This window comes from Serinus canaria, chromosome 5 (genome assembly GCF_022539315.1).
Source record: "Serinus canaria isolate serCan28SL12 chromosome 5, serCan2020, whole genome shotgun sequence".
NCBI lineage: Eukaryota > Metazoa > Chordata > Aves > Passeriformes > Fringillidae > Serinus > Serinus canaria.
The window spans coordinates 38,916,381-38,943,115 of record NC_066319.1 but is presented as its reverse complement, the minus strand read 5'-3'; the positions used below and the strand labels follow the sequence as shown (position 1 = coordinate 38,943,115).

Here is a 26,735-nt window from a genome sequence, read left to right as displayed (position 1 = left end):
TTACCAGAGATGGGACTTTGTCTACCACTGGAAAAACTCCCAACTTCAGGTTCCAGAATCAACCATGCAATGGCAGGTATCATTTTAGCATTTCTAACACTTCTACACCTAACCACATTTTAAAGCTATCTACGTAATCACATAGTTTATGACAATCTCCCTATGGTAAAAGGTGTCCATCAGAATTAGAAAATGCAGTCAGCTGCATTTAGGAGTCTCAATGAACACCTGACACCTGGAAATTTGGGGTTTTACAGTCACTTTGGACATTTTAAAATAATTCTGAGGTAAAATAATTACCTTCTTATGAAAAATATTATTAAGTCATAGACAAAAAAATCCAACCCAAACTGTAGAATTTAACAAAGAAGATTCCACAAAGACAATCATCTACAACAGGCATCAAACAGAAAATACAACCACAGAGAAACTGTAGAAGTTCGAACTTCTAACACATACAGGAGAGTTTTAGAGATTTTTTTTCCTTTTCTCAAACTTCACAAGTATACACCTCCTTCTGCAGCAATCAGAATCATCAATGCCTGGAGACTATGATGATGCCTTAGTACTCACCATCAATGTCCACCATAGCATCTTTCCCTAAGAGTAAGGGAAGGGCAAGAAGGCAAAGATGCAGAAATTTCTCGAAACTTACAGAAATATTCATTGTACTTTACCAGCAGAGAGAACACCCTAAGGATCCATGCAGTATTTCTTCACATATATGACAGTTACCTAGACACAGCATTTGTTTTATGGTAAGAATGCACTATCTATGCATATGGGTGGAATCACATCTGATATCATCAGTATATTGTCTCTTCCTGATTTTAAATTTAAGAATAACCTGAATCTGCCTTTTTTTTTTTTCCCCCACACAGAGGGCAACTCCAATACACACCCACTTATTAAAAAAAAACCCCAAACAATAGCAGCCATGGTCCAAACTCAATTTCCATCCTCACCATTGCAACCTAATCTCCTGGCACGTTAATGCAAATCAAAGCGAACACTTCTCTGACACTGGTAGCAAAGCGTGTTCCTCTCCCAAGAGAGACCTGTAAAACAGGACAGTCACTGACAGCAGTACAATTACTGACACAGATACAGACTTTATGGACATGTTTATCTCTGCTGTAAATCCACACTCTCTCTCCACTCCGATTCATGAGTCATAAAGAAATTGCAGATAATGAAAAAGTTGGAGAAATTTACAGCATGTCGGAAACCTCAGACAGCCAGAAGAAATTAAAGAGCTGACTGAGGATAAATCACACAGGTACAATTAAAACTTCCTATGCCTCCTTCACTTCCAAACTGGGGCACAAGCCAATGGAGATGATGAAAAGTTGAGGTCATGACTCCTCTGACTGTAATAATTTCTTAACTACCTACATGTCAGAATTAGCCAATTCGCAGATCATGTATGAATTGCAATTTCAAGCTAGCATTCGGATGTCTCGCTCTTCCAACAGGAGGTGCCCCTGAAAAATCCTGCCTGTAAATAAGCCACCCAGCAAACAGTATAAGGAAAGGTGATTTCCTTGTTCCTCTGCAGATGCAGAGTATCTCTTGCCACAGCGATGTGCATTAAAATGAAGCAGTAGATCTACAGTGTGGGAGGAGAGTGTAAAAAGAATCAGGAGAAAGGCCAAGGTTTCACATGGAAATCATAGCACCTTGGATATTGCAGTGACAAGCCATATAAACATCTTAACAGACAATTTAGGTGTTCTTTTCACCTCTCAGAAACAATCAAATAAGGCCCAAGAATTACTATGAATGTAAACTGAAAACAGCCTCTATATTTTTCCTACTGTGAAAAACTAAAGCAACCATTTCAGCTGATTGTGAGCTCCTGAAATTCTCTGTGATCATCTCCTAACCCAAAAATGAACCACCCAAAATGTGACCCATTCTATGGGAGAAGTCTACTAACTCTAAGTAACACTTCAAGCTAACTGTGTATTACAGAAATCCTGTGTCCAAAGAGCATAATTTTGTTGTGCAGATGTAAAACTCTGCCTTCGAGCTTTGAAGCACATGAAGTATACTATTTCACATAAAGTCCTTGCCAAACACAGTACTAAATAACAAAATAAGTGAGAAATATGCTTTCAAGCAAAACTGAAACATGATGAAGATTCACTCAGCAAGGCAGGGAATGCAGAAAACTAACCAAGAAAAAAAAACAGCTGCTGCAAAAAATATTCTAAACAGAGCAGAAATAACACAAACCTCAAACTGCCTCTTTTTATGCAGGACAGTTCACCTTGCACGTAAACAAAATTTTGTTTAAGAACATAACAAGCATTAGACTTGGCAGACATCGTTCTCTTCCAAGCCCAACATATTTAGAACAATGTAGGTGATCCAAAACATATTTTCTTCCATGATGTTTCAGATTTATACAAGCACACAAGTGCTAAAAGCACAGTACTTCTGGAGATGCCAGCTTTTGACAAAGTGAGCATCTTCCTGACTCTTTTGTCAGCAGTCAAGGTGGTAATAACACTGGTATATCTTCATAATAACTGGCACTAAGACTGCTGTGGGATGTAGGTCCAAATTGCATGCTACTCTTTCTTTCTTCTTGCTTCTCCAAAACGAGTTCTCTTCTCCAGCTCCACCATGACACTTTAGATAGTCTTATTTCCCAAGGAAACAGGGAAAGAGTTCATATTAGAGAAAGAGTCAGCTCTTCTACACAGTTTCAAAACCTCATTTTGACTAGTAAGAAACCACAAGGGTCCAATTCACTTTTCCACGCAACTCTCCAGACTAGAGTGGACATACAGCTTTTACTAAAATGGACCAACAAGAGATTTCAGAAGATGTCATAACACATTTTAAAGCACCCTTTACTTACACATCTGTTCATATGTTTGTTTCCTATAAATATAAGAACCTGAAACATTTTGTTGTAAAAAACTTTACAAATGCACCAGAAAGAGCCCCAAGCAACTGTAATGCAGAAGTAAGGCTATGTTCACAAAGGTAAAGTAAGACTTCTGAGCTTTAAAAGCCTCTGTGTTGCCAGAACTAAAGAAAAAGTGGTTATGATCAGAAAATATTTTTATCTGATCAATTATATCATTGATAGATACCTGTTTGGGTACAAAGGCCAGGTGTTTTGCATGGAGCCTAAAAAGGCTGCATGTTCACACTACATGGAGACACTCCTAGCCAAGTCAATCATTACACAAAAGGAAAAATATATTTCAGTAAAAGGATACATTATCTTCCCTAATTCTCTTATTTTGATTCTAATTCAGCAACTTTGTATATACAAAGTTCAAGGGCAGCAACTGTCGTGCCCTGTCTCCTAGTTTGGTAAGTTCAGTCTACCAAGGATGGAGCCTAATTTAAACATATCCTACCTATGATCAGCATCAAAAAGAAGTAAAAAAATTAAACACCATCCAAAACTCAATGACAGTAGCCTGCAAGGATCACTGTCAGAACTAAGGGTGTCTGCTCAAAAAATGCTACAGTTAAATCCTGACTAACTGCTCTGCCCCTCAAAACCTACAAAAAAGCTGAACTTGCAGGCAAGAGATCACAACAGACAGCATTTATCTGAAATGAAAAATGAAAAACCGAAGACTACCAATCTAAGGAAAAGTGGTGATCTGTACACAGCTTGGAATTCAGAAGGACTCCTTTATGATATTCCAGAAATTTCAGAGGCTGCTGAGGTTGCAGAAGACTACAATTCAAACCCAACGACAGCTTAAATTGAGAGCAAGGTAGTTGTTCCTCATTCATATGCCCATCCATCTCTTGCTGTCTCTGGAAGAGTCCCTCCATTACAGAGAACCCTCAGAGATTTCTGGTAGTGGTTGCTTAACTACCAGGCAGTTTAGCCTATTACTAAAATAAATAAATAAAAATATCCATTGTCAAACAAAATTGTCAAACAAAATGTCCTTCCAACCCTCCACCCTGACTGACATGCCAATGGTGAGCATCTATAGAAGAGAGTAAGTGAAGGGAGGCACCCAGCTGTACCTGCCCAGTAATCTCTCTCTGCTTTCTGCATCTCCAAGATGTCCAAGGCACTGGGGACTCCTCAGCAGTCAAGACACCCTGGAAGGATTTATCTTCCAATCATTTTTCTCATTACTGAGTGAGAAACTCCATGACCACAAGCTCTAGTGGTGACGTGTTCTGACTTCAATGCCCAACACAAGTATCTCCTCATATCTGTGTCCACACACTCTTTAATTCTCTCTGGCTCCCATACTATGGGAAACCATGAGAAGTCACTCCCTATTCACACTTTCTCTGCATAATATTTTACAGACCTTTTTCACATACTACATCAGCTGTTTCTCTCCAGGCCAAAAAACCCAAGTCATTTACTTATTCTTCATATTAAACAAAATGATCACTGACTGACTGACTAAGCTGGACTGGCTTTTCCTCTATCAGTCTGGTGCTACAAGATAACCAATTTTTGCTGTTCACCTGCAATCCCACAGTGTAGGGGAGACAAAATATAAGAAAAATAAAGACAGTGTAGAAAGTAATCTTACCCCTAAGGAGTTGCAGCTGGGCTAATTATCAAAGATTAGGAACAGGCCTGACTTTAACAGGCCACAGCTGTAACCAATGAGAAGCGTGCTATAAAAGGGTGGGTTGGCTGGTTGAGAAGGAACTGGAGTTAGTTGGCCACTCTGTGAAGAAGAGTCAGTGCTCTGAGGAGCTGCCCACAAGAAACACGCAGAAGGTATGAAACTTTTGTGATAAGGAGACAACAGTATGGAACCCCTGCAATAAGATGACAACATCACAGGCCATCCAGGTCTAATCTGTAGGCCCTTGATTAAAGAGCCTTCAACTGCACCCTTATTTTTTTTTTTTAAACATATATAGAAAATAAATCAGAAAACAGGAGCAAAGTTGCTAGAACCTAGTGAAAGCCAGGGTACACAATACCATGGGAAACTATAAAAAGAGACTTAGTTGAGCATGTTTGGGAACTGTCGCATTCCTCTTGAAAGAGTATGAGGATTTTACACTGGGTGATACAGTCATTCCTAATTTTGCAGCAATAAAATCACAAACTACCTTCAACTCCAAATAAAAATGCAAAAATGCAACCTAACACAAGAGATTAGACCAGCAAAATTCACTGACAAGGAAATCATAAATGATATTCATATCTGTTTGGTCAGTTATCATGCATTTTTTAATATTTAAGGCACACACAGCACCAAGGCACCATGACCTTCACAAAGATACTGGGGCTTAAGAAGAACAGGCTTTGCAGAAGTCTTGCACTGACAGTATCACTGGAGCTGTACTGTGATACCACAGTGGCTAAATAACCATTCTGGCAGCAGTGAGATTTTATAAACATGGCTGTGATACCAGCTATCTGTATTTACATTTCAGGACTTCTGAACCAGTATAGCAGGTGTTATCTGAAAAATATCAGAGATTCACAGGGAAACAATAGCAGGGCTTTCTAAAAGTCCCTGGACAACCACATTCCTTCAGTGACAGAGTGCCTTTCCCATTCTCCCATCCTACATATCTTTTACTTTTATACGGAAGTTTTTTTTTTCTGAAGTTTAGAAAAAAAAAACAAACTTAAGGTTTTTTTATAAGAAAAGTATTTTCCTCTGGGTATGAAGTTCTCCAATACATCTCTCTGTATACCTATCCCAAAGGATGAGAGGACATGGCTTTAAATGCATGGACATCTCAGAGTTGCCAGTTCATGAAACCCAAGACTTCAAAATTCTCTTAAAGTCGACTTTGACTCAGATAACTCCAAAAGGTGCAATGGGTAATACAGTGGAAAATCAGAGCTTCCAACCTGAATTTGCAGGTATTTCATTAAGTGTTTTGAAACTTGCTGCTTTGTGGGCCACAAACATTGAGTCAAGGTCTGTGACTGGGTTCCCATAAAAGAGCTATTTCCCTCTTGCTCGCCACATTAGCTGGGGTCTGCTCATTCTGCAGGGCTCACTATTCCACTCCAAGCAAGGCATGCAAGTGGAAAAATAAAGGGACACAGAGGGGAGGATAAAAGTTCATAACAAGACTTTTATATCTTTTTTCTTCCCCAGACTCAGAAATGAGACTCAGTTAGTGGCTGCAGCCCACATTCAGAAGAGCTACTATGCCTCCCAAAGTCACCCTAACTGTATGAACAACTAAAAGTCAGTGTATTCATTGAGCCCAATTCCTTCTCCCTTAAAATACCCACATTAACGGGAACAGTAAAACTGACACAAAGCATGACTTTAAATACTAAAAATTGTTTTGATTATTCTAACCAATAAAATAATCAATTAATGAAAGGAAAGTAGAAGCTGTAATGTGAGAAGGTTGGACTTCATAGTCTTGGAGGTCTTTTCCAGCCTAAAAGTTTCTGTGATTCTGAGAACAAAGCAAAAATAGAAAAGCAGCTACAAGCAAAATGATGAGGTAGAATTTTACAGAGCTTATAAAGCAGACAAGGAAACACAAGCTGAAACCTCAGAAGAAGTGCTGAAAAATAATTTATTTTTAAAAGACTTTCTTGATACAAGGACCTGAGCCTGGAAGCTTCCAGAGAACTCCAGAATCACCTTTTAAAAAAGAACAAATACACAAAAGAGACCCCAGCCTCTCCTTAAAAAGGAAAGTAATTTTTTTTTTTTTAAATGATTCATGCTACAAAAATCCTGCTTCATTCAAGGAAAGCTATACTTTGACATGAATCCTGTGCTAAGGAAGGGAAGGATATTCTGCACGGAATATTTTGAGCAAGAATCCACCTCCTAGCATGCCAGGAAGAAAGTGGTAGAACAAGCTGGAAAGAAAAGCCAAATTATATGTTGATAAATTAAATTGATTCACAGAAGCCATGGGGAAGTCAACAAACTAGACAGGGTAACAGAAAGTAAAGGCAACCGCCTATGGGGAAAAAAAGGGGATGAAGTTAGTTGTAGAGAAAGGAACTCTGTGAAAAGCACAGAACCAAAAAAGGAATTGAGAAATCCATGGACAAAAAGTTGGGACAGCTGGGATTGTAGACAACAAAAATGTGAGATTCAGATAACAGTATTCAACTGTTCCTAGATGAAAGCCATCCAGATGTCTCATCAAGATGGACAAAACATTTAATACATCTGTTCCAAACTTGTCAAGAAAGTCCACTTTTACAGACAAAATAGTAAGAGAGTTTACATGAATTCAAGAAACAAGACATGTAACTCAGTAATTATTAATTTATCAAACTACATAATGCCAAATCAGTTATTCACATTTCAATGCTAATGTTGCAATAGTATCTCAATAAATCAACTTTTCAAAAAGTACCCTGTCCCAGAGCACTTTGCCTAATGAATTCTAATGCAAAATTGATGTAAAGTATGTTGTGAACTGGGTACAACAATAACAGATCTCTCAACATGACCGCAATATCACTCAAGAGATGCATTTTTCATGGAGTGTTGCAGGAATTACCCTGGTCCTGCACAGTACATAATTAATAACTTGGATGAAAATAAAAGTCTTTGAAAATACGAAGGATTGGAGGTGGAATCTAGAAGAGAAGTGTTGGAAGGAAAAGTAAGTTGCTAATAAAATGAAGCAGAATTGTCTCTCAACTTTACTGCTGATGAAACATTTGAAAATACCATAAAAAAGACAGTGCAAATTCTGAAAAGAAAATATGTCACAAAAAATATTCTTGGGAAGAACAGCTTTAAATCATAACTGAAATAGAGTTTTATAAAAAAAAAGCAAAACTTCTGCGGGAGGCCTCATGCTGCCATCTAGAGGAGACTGGTCAGCAGCGGCTTTTGTCCTGCTTTTGACAGCCAGTTTCACTGAACCAGCCAAGTCAAGAGGGGACTAATAAATTTCAGTACAGACATATAACCAAATCATATATGTCCGAGACCAAACCACAAGTCCCTTAACTTTAATGAACAGATCTTCTGGATTTTTTTTTTCTTATTCTATCACTTATCTAAGTTCGTAAGAGAAAATAACCTAAAGACAGTATTAGGAAAAACAGTCCTAAGCAGCTTCTGTTCAAATTCCACAACTAATTTTTAGTAAAAATTTTCCAAATAAATGTATATTACAACATTTTCCAAAGATAAATGTATATTACAACACACAAAGTATTCAATGGATTACAATAAAGGAAAACTGCCTTCAGTGACAAGAAGTTACAAGCACGGAAACCTTTTATAAAGGTTGAAAATTCAAGACTAAAGTTATAACTGTTGAGCCTCATATTTCAGTTTTCACTCACTTTGTCTTCTTTATGTAGGCACTTGTTCTCAGTAAGAATAAATGGAACCATATTCAACAAATACTGCATGTGCAACAAGGAAACAAACACCTCCCTAGCTTTACTGCAACTCGGGCTCTGCTAAAGTCCATCTAGCAGAACAACACTGTCTGACATCAGAGAATGCAACTTAACTGAGAAAGCCAACCATCAGCCAACTTTTGCATTTGACTCAGTGCTACACTGTTTAACTTCTACTCCACCAAATGCTTTACACAGTCTTAACAGATATTAGCACTGAAAGTAAAATGAACTTAAAGTATGTTAAAACAAGTTTAATGATTTGTTATTAAGAATGCATTAGGCTATCCTATGTTTGCAGTCACAAAGACTCTAAAGGTTTATTACTAAGTTGTGTTACCCACTGAAGGAAGGTGAAAGACTTGAAATTTTTGGTGCTTTGTGTAGCCCAAGAGTAATTACAACCAGGGTCTATGTTAGAGCATAACTAAACAGAAAAAATAAATGTGGCAGTATGTATGGGTAGCATTAAAAACAGCTCCACAATACTCCTGAAATCCTCAAAGCTGGATCAACCTGTTAACAAGAGCTCTAAACAAGACAATGAAAGGAGATCTTTCTTCAAAAAACCACAGTAAGAGCTGGCTGTTTGCAATTGGGATGAAAGTCATCTTTATTCCTCAATGACATCACTGCCCACCACAACTGAATGTAGAAAAAAGTAACGGCTACAGAAGCAGAAAACAGTATGAACAGCAAAGTATAAGAGAATCCCATACACAAGCACAAGTTTCCCTGTGGAGGCAGTGCATGGAATTTGAGAGAAGTAGTGCCACAAGTATTCTGAGAAATACCTTTAGTACTTCTGAGTGGGAAGTTAAGCAAAGTGACCTGACTTATGTAAGACAATGTTAACTCAGGAACAGAAGTCTCTGTGCCACTGGGTAACACCAGACTGACATACATGTTTGCCCCCATGCAGGTGGGCTGTAAGTTCGAGATGTAAGCTCCTTCTCTCATCCAGTTGCAGGAGGTTACTGTCAAACACTTGCCAAATCTGCCAACACACTTTTCCAGCTACCAATGTACAAGCACGTGCTTTAGTGGAAAGATTTGGAATCCAGTCAGTCATATCTGTGTACAGCACTTACATTCATCCAGTCCCAACTGATAAGCCAGGTTCTGCAGGCCACGAACTTTTTCCATCAGATTAGCTGTAGTAAGGCTCCCCAACTCTGAAGAAGAGAGAAAAAGGTGAATTTTCATACTGTCAATAGTCCTCCAGTAGCAGTTCACCTGTTCAGTACTTCACAAAGCACTTTCAAGCCATACTTCATGTTCAAAATTCAAGCTGACTCCAGCCCTAATTTTAACATAAGGAGAAGGACAGCTATGACTCTAGTACATGCTTTAATCTGGCACCATTGCAAAGAAGTTAATTGTAATTAAAAGTAATTTGACCCATACTTTGGAAGTTCCTGTAAGTTCACACTGCAACATGAATAAACTATATAAAAGTATGCAAGGGAATGGACTTATTTTGCACTAATAACGTGAGTTCAAGCACATTTCTTGGAGCAAGTCAGAGTTACATCATCTCGCTTCCACTCTGCAGCCGTGACATGTCACAGTGACACGATCACACATCACATCCAGAATTCATGACAGGCAGAGCACACTGAAGGATGTCTACTGCAAACTAACAGCTGCAACATGCAGCAAGTGTGCATGCCAGCTAATCCTGCTGTAACTTGCCCATACAGCCTCACCATTGCATTGGAGCTCCTGGATCTGTGAGGGAAGACACACGCACACACGCACGCATGCACACGCACGTAGAGCATCTCTGAACAAGTCAAACAACAAGTCTAAGCTACTCACCAACTGATCAGCTGAGTCCCTCCAAAAAATTCAAGCTACTTCTCAAAATGGAGGAGATGCTCATTATACTTATACAGTGATAAAAAAGGCTAAGGGAGGTGACTCAAATATGCACAATGTTACACTGCTTGTTTTGAAAAATCAGCCTTCCACTGACATCTGCATAGGCTCTTGGAAATAACTGGTTTAATGAAAATGTCCATCATTAACAAGATGAAGAGACTTCTGTGCTGGAGATTCTGCAAATATGATGGCTAAAGATCTCAGGCCATAGGGCCACCACCAGAACATTTAAAGAACAAGTGCTTTAAGCCTCTTAAGCAAGTAGTGAATTCCCATCTGCTTTGGCAACCTCAATTCCTGTCCACAATATTCATACTCACCCTTCAGCATATCAATATCATCATTTTCTAATTCAGCCATCCACTTGGGAGGAGAACTTGTAATAGGCTGTTTTGAAAACAACAGAAGTTCATATTCAGAAAAGTCCATTTTTAGAATTATACAATGAAGTACGATCTGTATTGAAATCTAGTTACATCAACAGCAAAAATATGGGAGTATGCTCCATATAAATACTTTTATGTTTAATCTTGTTTTTTCCAGGACATTTAAGAATTAAAACCGGCATACCACCACCCACAAGCCAAAAATCATTACGAAAAATAGGATTTTCAGAAGTTTAAGACCCTTTATTGCTTCCAAAGTATAATTCTCATACACAGTGAACAGCATAAAGTATAAAAAAGAAACACATATATAAAAAGTACATTAAAACAAAAGGTATATTGTAGCATTTACTGGACTTATTACTGAGATACGGTTCATAGAAGATGTAAAGATGTTCTCCGCCAGAGAGCCTGCAGACCTACTATTACGCGGAAGGAGGAAACGCGAAAGGCAAAGCAGCGCACACTCACGCTTTTGAAGGAGGCGGCGAACTCGGCAACCCCGGGCACTGGGGAGAGAAAGCGGAGATTGGCGGGGGCCGAGCGCCTCTGCGGGCAGCACCGCCACCCCGTCTCGGCCCGGCCCGTGCAGCTGCCCCAAGGCAGCCCGGCCCTGGTCGGGCTCTCCCCACCCCACCCCGAGCTGTCAGACTCGGGGCCGCGGGCCCGCCGGACTTACGCTGCTCGGGCCACAGGTCCGGGGAGGCGCGGTCCAGCTTCTCAAAGCTCAGCAGCGAGGCCTCCAGGTCGGCGCCTGCAACAGAGAGGGGGTGAGGGGAGGACGGGCGGGGAGCGGCGCGGGGCAGCGGCGGTGCCGCCCGGCCCTCCCGCCTCACCGTCCGCCGGAGCAGCCATGGCGCGCGCCTCACGTGACCGCCCTCGCGGCCGCGGAAGAGCGGGAGCGGAAAACAAACCCCGCCCCCGAGCCCCACGTGCCGCTCTCGCGGCCCGCGGGGCGGCGCTGGGCCGGGCGGGGCCGGGCCGCGACGCTCGGAGGGCGGCTCGGCCCCCTCAGCCAATCGGCGGTCCAGCATGGGGGGCGGGGGCCGCGGGAGGCGCGGCCGGAGCGACTGCTGGCGGCGATTGGCCGAGGGCCGCCGGGGGCGGGGCCCGAGGCGGGGCGGGGCGGGGGGCGCCGCCAGGGGCTCGGAGTAGGGACCCTCGGCCGGGATGGCGGCGGCGGCGGCACGCGGAGTGTGGGGCGGGCGGCGCCGCGTGGCGCTCAGGGTGAGGCGGCCGGCCCCGACCCGCAGCGGCTCCCGCGGCTCGGGGGGCACAGGGGGGTCGTCGCTGACCTGGCCCTGGGACCCCGCGGGGGGGGCGGTCCCGGGCGGGGAGCAGCCGGAGGGGGGTCGGGGGGAGGTGCCGCCTGACGCGCCCTGAGGTGGTCTGTGCTTCCCCCCGTCCAGCTGCCGCGGAGGGCCGGTGGTGCCCCCTGGATCACCTCAGTCGCCGCGTCCTTTTCTTCCTCGGTGGTGAGTGCCCGTCCCGCGGAGCGAAGCCGGTGGGCGGGGGAGGGAGGCGCGGGAGAGCCCCGGGCGCCGCCGCCCGCCGGACGCTGCCCTCAGGTCCGCTTCGCTAAGGCCGTTCCCGCCGGAACCCCCGTGGGTCCGGGTGGGTCCGATGGAACAAACGTCGGCACTGCCCCCCTGCTCGACGGGAGGGATGGAAAAAAGTTCCATGTCCGATTTGTCAAAGTTCGGAGCTGGGCGATGGCCGCCCGTCACCTCGCGTTCTCCTGGTGGCTCCGGACTGGCCTCATGCATCTGTTTGTGACAGAGAGAGGATCTGGTTTCCTTCGGACAGTATCAAACAGCTTTAGTTGTTGTACTGCCTTTTTTCCTCCGCTGTCCATGGCCGCACTCTCTCCGAACTCCAAACCAGGATTCCACAAGTAGTCTGCTTTACTGCCGTCCATGTTTCCGCAGCAGGTGCATTCTCTGCATATAAAAGGGTGGCGATCTTATGGAAAAAGTGCAATTAATTTTAATTCACCATTTCCTGGCTTACTTAAAGTATTTTTTGTTGCGTGTGCAATGTTTGAGATATCCTTTTTAAGCAATTTGAAAAAAACATTAACTCCATTGCACTGAAATCTGTGTGGGTCATAAAGCCCTGGGATTTCCAGCTCCATTGCATTAGCCTCAGTGCCACTGAGGCTAATGGAGTGATTGACAGCCATAGGAGTTTGTCATTCTTTAGACCAGCACTAGACCAGCAGCTTTTCTGACCGTCAGGAAACTCGGTCAGGGGACTCAGATTTCCTGTGCTTCCTTCCAGGTTCTAGAGGAGGTTGTGTTTTCATAGGCAGAGATTTCTGCCTCTCTTCTCCAAATGTGATTCCAGCTACATAATTATCTGCAATTTTTTAATTTTAATTCTCTTCTAGTGTTGCTTTCCAGATCATTAATTTTTGCTTGTCCATTAACAGACTTATTTTATACTTCTGATCCTAGCTTTCTCATCTCAAAGCTTTCTCAATTTGTTCCATCCAACATTGCTGCTTTTTTTTTTCCATTTTCATCCACTTTTCACTGCCATTACTTTTGTCCACCCAATACCATTTATGTTCCTGGTTCTCCCTCTGATCTCTTTCTCCTCGTTACACTTTGGATAGCATCCAAGTCCTCATCTTCCTTTCATAATTCCACATCATAATTTCTTCCCTTTTCTGATACATTTGGGTTTATATCCCAGTTCTGTTGATTTGTCCCATTTCTGTTATTCATACAGAAGATCCACTTCCCCTTTCTCTTACTTGTTCTCCCCAAGTCATGGATTTTTGTCATGATTAACTGGTTCTTGCTTTCTCCTAGTTCTCTCCTTACCTTACAATGTCAACTCATCTTTTCTAGTTTCTTAATTTATACAGTCACAATTTGTTTTCCTGAATAGCACAGTTTTGTTGCCTATCTAATACTATTTACAGCTTTTAACTCTGCTTTCTGTTCTTTCAATGTTTGCCTGATCTTCTTATTCCAAACTTTCCTTGTCCCTCCTCTTCATCTGAGTGGGAAGGTTCTGTTTTCTGTGCTGCCAGCCAGGACAGCCCACAGACACAGGTTTCTTGCTCTTAGTTGCAAGACCAAGCGGGGAGTGGGGAAAGTCCAGTTTTCTGCTTGAAGGTATAAACTGGAAAGATGAACCTGCTTAGTGGTTTGATGAGAAGGAGGCACATGGGACAGTGGTACAGTCTGCACTGGGTTCATGGAATTCCCATGAAGTGAATTATTAACTGTTTCTTCTGAACATTTGTGAGTTGCAGTTTTTCAGGTTTTGATTAAATAGATTGAAACAATTCTGAACATAAGCATAGCAATATATTTTTATTTATAACTGCTTTTAGACAGAATTTTGGTAATTTTGGTATAAAGTGAGTGCAGAATGGGGTAGAAAGCAGTTAGTTGGGTCTGTCCAATGTTTTTCCCTCCACAGCCAACAACCAAACTCTTCATTGATGGGAAGTTTATTGAGTCCAAAACTACTGAATGGATTGATATCCACAACCCGGTAAGTGAATGGTCTCATCTTATGTAAGTAGTGATCACTGTGAGACAAAGGTCTGTGCCTCTCTTCAGGGATGTGGCAGAAGAAAAACATACACATATTTCTTGGGAAAGGTTTAGACTTGGAGCTTAAGGCAGACTACAGCTTCTCAATTTCCTTTTCACATGAAATGTCAGTCTCAGAATAAGTTACTATCACCTTTACCTCTCTCACATAGTGAGCCGCTGATCTGCAGAAAGAAAGCTTAAATTTTACTTTTTTTTCCTTTTTTTTTTTTCATAGAAAGGCTCTGTGATCAGTATGTCAAATTTCTGAAGGGTGTCTTTCACCCTATATATGAAATCAACTGGGTGTGATTTGATGCCAGCTGAATGTGAAGTTCTCATACAGGCTGATATTACTCAGAGTAAAAAGGTGAAAAATCCTGACAGCTGAAGTACCTCTCCTTTCAGAGAGCTTCTATCTGTTACCCACAATAATCACAGAGCTGGATACTATGCAGTGCAAAATAGATAAGTAGCACTGGTATTGTCTATGTACTCCACCAAAGACAAATGGAAATGAGGTTGCACTCAGAATTCTGATCCTCCTGGCCTCCCTAGTAAGCATTTAAACAGCAGTTTCTAAATCTTCTCTGTAAAGCTTTATTTTCATTTGCTTTGTGGAAATTATCAGAGCATCAAGTCATATTCATGAAGCTCATTTGGTCTCTATGTAGCAAGCAGTGTTCTTGTTTAATTTTCTTCCTCTTGTTTTGAGTAGTTTCTCTCTTAGTGATATATCTGAAATTTTTTGACATGTCAAAGCAGATTTAATTTTTAAGAGAACATTAGAAGGAGGTTAAACTGCAACAAGCTTGAAGTTAAAATACTGTAGAATTAAGGTTGTATGTAAGTATAATACTTTGGCCTAGGGGTATGGGTAAGCTAACATCAATGGCAATTGCACAGTCATGTACTGCTTTTCACAAAGGAATTTTGCCTCATTTAATGTGCAAGAGGGACAGCCAGATGAACCAAGACAATGGAGAGGGAAAAGACCAAAGCCCACAGAAACTTTTGCCTTATATTCTCTAGAAGTTTCAAGATAGGCAGGACACTTCAACTCCAGCTTGGAAATCAGCACTGCATTTGTAGTTTTCTGAGTGCCTAACTTGATATATTTGGAGTGCAGGTTTTAAGAACTACTCCAGTTGTAGCCCAGGTCTTTTGTGTGCAATCAAGGAAGACATTTCTTTTGTGCTCTGCCCTCAGAATTACAACTCCCTGTAGAACAAGAATATTAGGTGTGTGCTGTGAAAGGACTCTTGAATGGTTGGTGGGAAAAAATGGGAAAACCTGAGTTTTAATGCAGTTTGTTTTCTGTTTCAGGCCACAAATGAGGTGGTTGGTCGTGTACCAAAAGCCACAGCCAGTGAGATGGAGGCAGCTGTGGCTTCTTGCAAAAAGGCTTTTTGGAACTGGTCAGAAACATCTGTCTTGAGTCGCCAGCAAATCTTTCTGCGCTACCAGCAGCTCATCAAAGACAATCTGGTGAGACACCATGGCTGTGTGTGATGGCTATGGCTGAATGCATTGCAGCTGATTTTAGGAACTAAATTGAGAGACTCGGGGTTTACAGAGTTCTTGATGAGGTGTTGCCATGATCGAGGAACCAAATGACACACTGTGGAGAGGTGCAACAAAACACTTCCCATCCAATGGCTGTACTTCTTAGGGAATATTATTCTGAATGTGTCCCTTTACCAAGAGACCGTGGAAGGAACTTTAATCCTTGATGGAACATGTGTCAGTTGATGAAGACAAGTATGTTGCTATGTTTTTGGGTTTCCCTGATGGATTTTTTGGTGTGTATGTGGTGTCATACCTGAAAGCATTAGAATACAAGCCATCCTAGGATGATTTTTTCTAAAATGTCACCTATGTGGGTTATTGGCTTCTTGTTTATAAGGAGCAAATCAGCCAGCATAGGTTTTTCTGGATTCTGTTCAGTCTAATCATTGTGATGTTCAACTCTGCTAATTCTGTCTTATCCTTGCAATCTATTTAATGGCTGGGCACTTTTCTAACATTTATAAATATTGTGTTTTCCATTTTCAGAAAGAAATTGCCAAACTCATCACCTTTGAGCAAGGGAAGACCCTGGCTGATGCTGAGGGAGATGTTTTCCGAGGCCTCCGTAAGCTGCTGGCTCCTCCCCTTGAAAAAGGGGGTTTGAGAACCCACAGGAATGGATGAGGTCTCCTGAGCAACTGATTGCTCTGTATATGTTGATCCCTTTATAGCCCCATAGTCAAAGAAAAGTGTAGCTCTAAGGTGAAGAGTTTTCTTAGATAGAGTATCTTTAAATCACTTCCAAGTCATTAGAGCTTTTTCTAGGAGTGACTGCAAATTACTAAACAGGGATAAGAACTTCTTAGCTGTTTTCAGATATCTAAGGTTGAGTCCCAGATGGTACAGTAGTGCTATACCTGTGCATTTTGTAGTGGGCCTGTTGTGTCTGTGCTCCTATCACAATGATGTGTAGCGTGGTCAAGAGAGAATCACAAGTCACAACAAGTTTTAAGTTGTGGGAGAAGAGGCTGGAAGAAAGAGGTGGGTCAAGGCAGTAGTGAAAAGGGAGTTTGGGGACTCATTGTTAACAGATCATCCAGCAGCATATTGCCCTTTCTGCTGCAGAGGTGGTTGAACATGCTTGCAGTGTGACATCCCTCATCCTTGGGGAGACTATGCCCTCCATCACTAAAGACATGGACACTTACACCTACCGCCTGCCTCTGGGCGTGTGTGCTGGCATTGCACCATTCAACTTCCCAGCCATGATTCCTCTTTGGATGTTCCCCATGGCTATGGTTTGTGGAAACACCTTCTTGATGAAACCATCTGAGCGTGTACCAGGAGCACTAATGTTCCTTGCCAAGCTGTTTCAGGATGCTGGTGCTCCCGATGGAACCCTGAATATTATCCATGGACAACACGAAGGTAATAACAACCCTTCCTGGGAGATGACAAATGTATGTGTTCTGTGCTCAGTGGGAGGTACCAGTTGGAGAGTCTGAGACTGCTGCTGTTAGATAGGTTTGGACAGATGCTTCAGCTCTATTGATAAAGCTGAAAGGTGAGCGGAAGATGCTCTGTCACCTTGCGCCAGATCTTTCAGGAGATACGGTGGACAAAATTTTGGGGATTGGGGTCAGAGTTCCCAAGGCATGTAAGTGCTCAAATTCTATTTAGCAACCTAAACTGCAACTAAAATAAGTAGATAAATCATCTTGGTTTTGCAAGAAAGCCTAAACAAGAATTAAATGCCTCACTGACTCTACAGTGGATGCCAGTATCCTGGCTCCTAACATGCTATTTTTTACAGCACACAAGTAGCTTCAGGACATGATGACACAAATTGAGAACAGTAACTTCACTTTTGACATTGCTCAAGCACTCTGGGAGGTGCTCAGAGCATGAAGAGATGTGAGAGAGCCAGGAGAATGAAGACAGGGCAGGAGTATGTGTCCTAAGAAGTGAGTGAAAAGTCACACAGACAGGCTTTCTGGGAACTCAGATGTAGGAAACACAGAGGCAATAATTTCAGTGAGAAGAAAAATACACAGATTTAGTGCTGTGGGGATGGAAACGGAGGGAAGCATTTGTGCACCACAGTTACAATGTATTATTTCCTATTTGAAGCTGTGGATTTCATTTGTGACCATCCGGATATCAGAGCAATCAGCTTTGTGGGATCTAATCAGGCTGGAGAGTACATCTATGAGAGAGGATCCCGAAATGGCAAGAGAGTCCAGGCCAACATGGTAATGTCTCTGAACAGAGCACACTTGAGCACACAAACTACCTCTGTCACCTGTGAATGTTAAGAGAGACCACACCACTCAGCAGCAGAAGCTGACTTTGCTGCTGATAGCTAAGTGATAAGGCTGCTCTCTTGCCAGCCTGTTGGTAGCAGAATCATAGCCACTATAAGAAATCGTTGCCAGAGGGCTAGAGAAGAAGCAGTCTCGGGTGGTTAATAATGGGAGACTGTGTGTGTTGTTTTTCAGGGAGCCAAGAATCATGGTGTGGTGATGCCAGATGCCAATAAAGAGAACACCTTGAACCAGCTGGTTGGAGCTGCTTTTGGAGCAGCTGGCCAACGCTGCATGGCCCTATCTACAGCAATTCTAGTAGGAGAAGCTCAGAAATGGCTGCCAGAGCTTGTGGACAGAGCCAAAAATCTACGAGTAAATGCAGGTACAGACTGAGATAATTTTTACAAGGTGCTCCACTTCTGTACAACCATAGCTTTTTAGGTCAGCTTATCTGCCATACCGTGTTGTGACCCTTGGAGCTATTGACACCACCGGTTTGATGTGTAGGGGTAGGAGCTAGCAGATTGTCTGGATTGGGAAAGCCAGCCCTAGACTAGGAGGTGGGAATATGTTTTCAGCTGCTGGGAACTAGTGGGACTGTGATGCAATGTTTACAGGATCAGTCTTGTTTTAACTGGAGATTTGAGGTTAAATCCTATGTTTGCTTCATATCTGCCATTTATATAGCAACCTCATTTTAAGATCCTTCCAATTTGTAGTAAACATACAATAAAAAAAGAAAAATGGAAACAAGTACTTTGAAAAAGCTAGACTTTTATTAATTCTAGGGGAATTACATTTTGTTTATATTCAATAAAGTGCTGCAAAGGGGAAAAGTTTCCTTCCTGAGAAGAATCTATTGTTGAATTTTGGCTTTCTGGTGATTCCATGTTGATTATGAGAGCTGCAGCGGAGATGTTCCTGTTCATCAACGTCTCAAATCTGTGTTCTGTGTCTTGGAAACATCAGGATTTTCAGGTTTTTCCTACTAGTGTAGTTATCTCCCAGATGCTTATGAAAAGGAAGTTGTCACAGTTAAAAACTTGGTGTCTCTGCCTCTTCACAGGAGACCAGCCTGGAGCAGATCTTGGGCCTCTAATCAGTCCCCAAGCTAAGGAACGGGTTTGCAATCTGATTGAGAAAGGAGTAAAAGAAGGTGCAAGCCTTCTCCTGGATGGACGCAATGTCAAAGTGAAGGGTTATGAAAATGGCAATTTTGTTGGACCAACGATCCTTGCCAAAGTCAAGGTAAGATGACCAAAACCAGTGCTTGCAAGTGTGTATTGCAAAGTCAGCTGAAAATTGGGTTAGCCAAATCAGTCAGTAATCAATGACCACCAGGTAGAAAGGCCATAAATGGCTCAGCCTTCCCTTCCACAGTGTCAATGAAGTAATCCTTGTAATGCAGGCAGTAAAAGCAGAAAGCACTCTGGAGCTAAAAAGTGTGCCTTCTTTAGTGTACTAGATAGAGGACAGGGCATGGGAAATGGTGAAGAGGCAAGGAGGACTGAAGGATGGCCTGTGGCAATGCAGTATGAGCAGTAATCCTAGGAATAAAATGAGTACCAACAGCATGTGTGTTTCTTACATCCTATTTACTATGATATTTTTATTATATCCTTTATACAAGCTGCTTTTTCTGCTCTTTGCATTGGCAGCCAAACATGACTTGCTATAAGGAGGAAATCTTTGGGCCTGTCCTAGTGGTGCTGGAGGCAGACACTTTGGATGATGCCATTGAGATGGTGAACAATAACCCCTATGGGAATGGAACTGCAATCTTCACCACCAATGGAGCCACAGCTCGGAAGTATTCTCACTTGGTAGATGTGGGGCAGGTATGTTCCAGCTAGGATTGTTGCTTTTAGCCCTCACCATTTACAGTGAGTAACCATTCAGCTGTAATCACTGCCCTCTCAGCCAGCAGTACGCAGCCTCAGACATAAGAAAACAAAATGCATTTGAAGAGTGCTCTGCAATCTGTTACTTCTTGTGACTAATATGGCAGCTTTCCTTTGGTGTAGGTGGGTGTCAACGTTCCAATCCCAGTACCTCTGCCCATGTTCTCTTTCACTGGCTCTCGTGCTTCTTTCAGAGGGGACACCAATTTCTATGGCAAACAGGTAACTTTCTGATTCACAGTACTCTATTGGGTTGAATTGTGATAAATCTAAATTGTGATAATCATTGATATAAATGTTATAAATGGCAATGGGCAGATGTCATCAGACCTCATTAGTGAAGAGACTTTGCAGGTATTTCAACCAGGAAACTGAAAACCAGTCAGTGATCACAGCACCATAATGCATGTCACAATCATAGATAGCCCATTCCTCTTTATTTTTCTCTTAAGTGAAAAAATGCAAGTCTTTTTAGGATATTTGAGAAGGGAGCAATAACTAGCAAGCTTTCTCACAGAATCAGAATCTTTGTGAAACTGGTAAAAAGAACAGGCAGACAAGAATTGTTTCCAAAGAAGAAAACTCAATCCTGTTTAGATAAAGCAAAAACTGTTTGATACACCACTAGTGTAGACCTGATGAATTCATAAGGCCAAATATCTGATATGTGGCTCTCTCCTCCAGGGAGTGCAGTTCTATACACAGCTGAAAACTATCATTTCTCAATGGAAAGAGGAAGATGCCACCATTGCCAAGCCTGCTGTGGTTATGCCGACTATGGGAAACTAAACCAGCCTTTGCAGATGCTGTTCCTGGTGCCCTTCTATGCTGCACTTTCCAGCTTTGTTCTATCACCCTTTACTTGGGAATGAATAGAAAGCTCCTTTGTCTCAAGGATCTGTTGCTGTGCGGGCTCATGTGACTCATGGTCTGGATTTTCTGTTGCTGTCAGTGTTTTTTTGGTTAGCTGAACTAATTTTTTCCATACAACCTATCAAAGACTAAATAACCTTATCTAACTGAAATGGCAGCCACTGAGATTGGTCTTAGTTTGTGTTTCTTTCCAGACCCCCTGAACTTGAACATAACTCTGGTTTTCATTTCAGTATCTTTAGCCTTAGTGACTCACTCCTGACTACATCTTGTAGCAGGTTTATTTACCTCTTTATCTTGCATATTAAGATTCTGAGTTCACCTTACTCAAAGATGAGTACTCATTTTGAGTGACATAACTGGGACATCTTAGGTGTCTCACAGAAGTGACTTTACATACGATGAAAACAGCAAGTTGTCAGTCTCACCTGTCGAGCAGTTTCCAAAACACTGGGAAATAGCTTTGTATGGATTTTTCAGGAAAGCATATTTGTTTGCTTGTCTGAGGATGAAAGAAATTTCTGTATGGTACAGTGACCTTCACTGTACCTTTGACAGCTTGTAAACTTCTGTTCCTGTTCTGTCTGGGGCTTGTATGCTCAAGCTTACCAGCAATTCCATTATAGCTGAAAGTTGTTTGGTGCCTTTTCCCTGTGCTAAGGGATACAAGCCTACACATCCTGTAGCATAATGAAACTGTGGAGGCAGAAACATAACCATGTATGTGTATCTTTGTGTCACAGCATCATGTGCATCTGAATAAAATGGAGCCTAAGTAGACAGGTCAGTAGGAAGAAAGAACACATTTTTTAATCACAAAGCAGCCAGGCCTTGTCTGTTGGTTTCCTGTCCTGATTGTAGCTGTAGTTCTTGTGTTGGTTGATTGACTCCTTGGCACATTTGCTCAAACACAGTCATGTACTCTTGGGACTGCAAGTTCCTATTGCTAGAGAGGACTAAGGCTTGGTATATACAATGTGGTTTTAAGAATCTGTCCATTTGGAGCTGGAGAGCCTGTATTTTTATTTCTGGTTCCTGAAAGACGATGCAGCCATGAAGGATCTGCAGGGATCTCACTCAAACATCCATGGAAATTAATATTCTTCTAATGATTGTAACCATTAAGTGTTCTAATTAAACAATCTAAATGTGAACACTTTGTATCCTGCCTTCTGGTAAAGATGCTTGTAACTGAGAGCTCTATATTAGTGCAATTGCTCTGCATTCACTAATGTTTGTATCTCGTTTTTTTCCACTGCTATACATGAGAGGGAAATTCTCACCTTGCAATTTGATTACGAATTAAAAACATGCTAATATATTTCTGCAGACCATGACTGTTCCTTGGTAAGACCTTACATGGGTGTGATGCTGATTTTATTCCCCTCTTCACAGGAGATGGTCTGCAACTCCTGTAACCCATGTATACATTTTCCTTTTACAATATTTCAGGGACCTCTGTACCAGTTTCCTTGCACAGCATTTCAAGGAATGCCTTGTTTCTGTTTCCATGTACATATAATTTGATCACAGACATCTTCACCAAGTTTATACCAACACTTTATACACAGGATTCTAACCACTAGTCCAAATGTGCTTTGTACAAGGTCTTGCAAGCTCCTGGCTTGGGAAAAAATGAGGTCTTTAGGAAGGAGATAAGTATATTTCAGATGGATTTCATACACAGAGTCAAAGCAGCATTGCAGCAGACAGGGGATCTGGAATTCACAGATTCTAGATCAGATTCTAGAATTCACAGATTCAGAAGCCAACTTTCAAATTGAAAAGTGCAGATGAGTTGCTAATTGGTGGCTGCTGTTCATGGAAAGTATATAACTGCCTTACTTGGTCTCTGCTGTTAACATCTGAACATGTGGATCACTGCAGAAGAGGATGAATCTGATAATGTGGCCTGCTGTGTAATAAATATTAGGTTAGGAGAAGTATTTTCTGTGTTGCAAAAGTAAAATATTCTAGGTAAGTCACTATTAAGACATTGGCATTCACTCAAGTATCTAGGAAAGAAATACTAATTAACAGCATCTAATACTGTCTACAGTCATTTACTTTCAAAATGCCTTCATTTGCTCCCTAATCAGCATTGCTATTCTGACTTTGTTGTTGTCCTATTAAAACCCATTGTATCCTTCTTTTAGAAATTCTAAAATCCATCTTCTGTCACAAAAGCGGTCTATTATCAAGGTTACCTGCTCCCTGAGGTATTGCAGGACTATTCCTGCACTTTTTCCAGATACCTTCTACATACCTGTATGACCTTTTCATTTGTGTGCAAACATCTTTTCTAATTATCCCCATTTCCAACAGCATTTTTACACAGATAGTTTTAAATAATTGAACTAGAAATACAAATCTTGTGTGTTCCTTTTCTAATACTGAACTGCCTTTTTTAGATCAAGCTGCAGCTGCTGTTTTATTGTAATTTACCTGCCTCATCTCACTGCTGTTACTGCTTTCCACCCAGCTGTTTATTCTCCTTTTTATTTAATATTTCACATAAAAATAAACTCAGTAATGTATCTTCTATGTTATACAAAAGTATAAAGTATCTCATAATAAATTTCTTTAGATTATTAAAATACAGTTTCATAGTCAACACTGTGAAGACTATTAAAAACAGTTTCTTGCTCAGAAAGCACTGAAATCCAGATTTGGAAAGCTATTCAATACGCTCCAGCCCAAAAATTGTTTTAAAATGGCTTAACCACCTCTGAGAATTGGGCCCTGTGACTTCCACTCCGAGGGTTTTTATTCCTATCTGTGTCAAGAAAAAGGCTCCAATCCACTTCCATGTCCATTTTGGGTGGTGGCAGCCTGCCTTTCCTAAGGAAGTGTCTCACATCTTTCTATATTTTTATGTATAAATGCCTCCAGGGCTCCTGCTCATGAACTTTATCTGGTAATTTGATGTCTGAGTATTACATTTTGGCTCGTCTGCTTGACTGCCTCACATCTGACGAGCTGTGCATGCCAGAACTCTGCCCTACCTATTCCTCCAGGGTAAGCTGACACTGCTTTCCTTGGAGTGTTATAATTAGCAATAAAGTTGTATCTGAGTTGTTATCTGAAAATCAGGCACATGGAGTCTTCATTGTGGTCCACCCTCTATGATCCTATACTGAATGCAACATCAGCTGCATAGATTTTGCCTTTTTAATCAAAATACTGGTGCTAGCTGAAAATGCATCTCCTTGTATGATCATGGATTTTCACAACAGCATCCTCCAGGAAACATAAACCTGCTTTTCAACAAGAGAGGGCTTTAGAACTGTGTCTAAATGCCTGCTGCTAAAAGATCAACATAAAAACAAATCTTAATAAAAAATTCCTCTTTTGTCACACAAACATTCATGCGCATATAGATACCTCACTATAATCTTATGTCCCAATTCACAGCTTTTAATATACTTAATGCTGTTTGGACTTTGAATTTACAGTGTAAGCCATATTTTAGGTATCTCTAAAGTCCTGCTCCCACACTTCTTATGCAGATAGCAATGAACTATAGAGTAAGTAAACTTTCCATAACCTGGCTGCAGATATTTGTACTTTTTAATACTGAAAACTTTGCTTTACAATACTCTTATAAGGAAATATACCTGGGGAGTGCTACACTCACAATAAACATTATTTACTTGTTTGGTAAAGATGGATAGGGATCCATTAATGACTGAACAAAATAAATCCCACTGCCTGAGTGAGGTTAATTCTCCTGGCTTCTATTCTTGACCTTAGCAGTATCAAAATTTATTTCCACTTGTTCTTCTTTTGATACAATACAGAAAGATCTAACAGTATAGTCTAGTGCATGTACAAAATCAGTATACAGTGTACCAACTTTTTGAAAAAGTTAAAGTACCTCACACAGTTAGATTCTTATGTTAGATTCAGAATTTACTAGAATCCTGTGACCTGGAGTGATCAGCCCAGTTCAGTATCCACCTACTGAAGAAACAAAAGATTACCATGGATTTGTCCCATTCATTCGGACAAAAAGCAATCACAATACATGGGTTTTTTTCCTCATGTCAACTTACTGATATCCAGTTTTTCAAAAAATTTTTCCCCTGAAAACCATGGAAAAGATCAATATATTAGAAGAAAATTTCAAAGGCATATCATTCATGGATTCTGTGTGTGTACAGCAGGTTTAAAATTCTAGTTCTGCATTGCTCTTATTCAGCTTTTCATAGCACACAAATTTTAAAAAGAAATGTAAGCACAGTGCTGTGTTTTCAACTTCTAAAATCTATGGCTCTCTAAAGTAAATAGAACAAACTCAATCACTTCTGTTCTCTTAGTGGTTCTAAATAGTGGGAGGGGAGGCCTTGTACGAACATTAACCAGTTTCAAATACATTGTCCTTTCCTTATCTCTCCTCTTCATACATAAAAGGGTCAATGCACAATTTTCTCTCTCAGTTCCAGTCTGTCCCTTCTTCTCCAGGGCAGAAGATTCCTTGGACCTCAATTACAGATTTCACCCCTGGTTTTTCAGGGAGCATTTCTCCTGTATCATCTTTGAGATAACCTGAACAAAGCATTCCAACTGACTGTGTCACCAAGTTATTCAGTAGCCAATCCTTCCTAAACAAACATTTTTCTGAAGTCTAGGATCATGTTAGTCTCTCACCAAGGATGTATGAAAGCTTCAGCTCTGGGGGACCTTAACTCTATGGCTTAAAATCCAAGTGCTCAGACACTGCTGCAGTTGGCAGGTACAGATGTCTAGCACCAGGCTGGAGACCTGCAATCCTGGCTACTGCAGCATGTGTAGCTCTGTTTAATTCAAACTGCATCCTAACGGAAATTCCGAGATACACTTGAAAATCTGAGATTCTGTTTCGTTCACTATAAAATGTAGTCCTGTCAATCAGTACTGCATTGCATGTGATCCTGTTTTCAATATGTCAGTGTCTGTTTTATGTAATTACTTAATTTTTAGATTATTAGAAAGCTTGAGGAAAACAGCCTTAAAAGCACAATGCAAAGCAGAGGCTTCTAAGATATGGAAAACCAGTGGAAAACAGACTGGATTTGCCATCAACTGTATGTTTTTGTTAAAATCAGCAATACAGTAAGGAGCTGTTAGCACCTTACTGTAATTTTTTTAGGCTTTTTTTGTTAGCACCTTACAGTAATTTTTTTAGGCTTCACTGTTAGCTCAATGGAGTAAGTAAAAAGCAAAAGAGCAATGCCAGAAGAAGCAACACCTATAAACAAAAAAGAAGCAATGACAATTATTAAAATGAAACTACAGAAGCACATCTGTACTGGAAGTTCTCTATCAAATTCCACATAACATGGCAGAGTATGCAAATAACTCTTTTGAGTTTACCTTTAGTTCAATCCATAGAAATAAGGACCAAAAAGTGATAACCTAGTTGAAAGTAGGTTCCCACAAAGTCATTGCTAATTTATAGGACGCTGAAATTCATACAGAACCCCGCCTGTTCTGTTATTCTCACTACAGAAATTCCAAATCCAAAAAAATAATATAATGCAAAGGACTTTTTAGCTATCTATATAGGAAGATGGACACTAGTTTTCAACCTTTCCATACCAGCAGCATTTATGTGCTTCCTTTAGGTCTCTGTGCACATTATTTGTGCTACTTCTGTTGCTTTTGAACATTTGGATTTGGGGAAATTGCTTCTTTGCTGCACATGCCTCCGTATTTTTTTGTTTTAGGCACTTTGGGCCTTTTTCTTTTAATGCTTTCTACTGGATATGATTGCCTGATTCACCTCACAGAGCATCTATATGGAATCTTTACACCTCAGTCCCCTCATTTAAAATATTCTGGGCTATGTTTTTCACTCAGTCCATCTCTCAATTCTTCATTTCTAGTAGTTGCTGCAGTTTTTTGACCACCACCATGCTTGGTGGGGGCTGAGTTTTCTCAGTCTCTCTAACAGATTTTCTGGTCATGTGCTGTAAGGCCATTTCCTGGGATTCCACTTTATACTGCAGCTGTCTGGTCTG

General features: G+C 41.2%; 2 protein-coding genes across 6 annotated transcripts in view; one reads left to right on the top strand and one right to left on the bottom strand.

Annotated features, from left to right (window-relative positions):
- The window catches only part of LIN52 (lin-52 DREAM MuvB core complex component), a 50,530-nt gene extending 39,006 nt beyond the window's left edge, over positions 1-11,524 (bottom strand). For 2 of the 5 annotated variants that reach the window (XM_050975000.1, XM_050974999.1), the window contains exons 1-5: positions 11,430-11,524; positions 11,273-11,347; positions 11,017-11,102; positions 10,528-10,594; positions 9,415-9,498 (exon numbers count right to left, since the gene is read on the bottom strand). In XM_050975000.1, coding sequence (XP_050830957.1) covers positions 9,415-9,498; positions 10,528-10,594; positions 11,017-11,102; positions 11,273-11,347; positions 11,430-11,448 — 331 coding nt within the window. In that variant the 5' untranslated portion in view covers positions 11,449-11,524. Of the gene's footprint in view, positions 1-965; positions 1,059-9,414; positions 9,499-10,527; positions 10,595-11,016; positions 11,103-11,272; positions 11,348-11,429 lie in introns of all 5 variants that reach the window. The other 3 variants (XM_050974998.1, XM_050975001.1, XM_030239944.2) reach the window with 3 other exon arrangements.
- Positions 11,525-11,727: 203 nt separating this feature from the next.
- On the top strand, positions 11,728-22,054 carry ALDH6A1 (aldehyde dehydrogenase 6 family member A1). The gene is made up of 12 exons (XM_030240242.2): positions 11,728-11,820; positions 12,003-12,068; positions 14,029-14,103; positions 15,471-15,632; positions 16,200-16,278; positions 16,779-17,081; positions 17,784-17,905; positions 18,152-18,341; positions 19,026-19,207; positions 19,618-19,797; positions 19,984-20,082; positions 20,545-22,054. Exons 1-12 carry the CDS (start codon positions 11,764-11,766, stop codon positions 20,647-20,649), a joined length of 1,620 nt encoding a protein of 539 aa, XP_030096102.1. The 5' UTR covers positions 11,728-11,763; the 3' UTR covers positions 20,650-22,054.
- Positions 22,055-26,735: the final 4,681 nt, after the last annotated feature.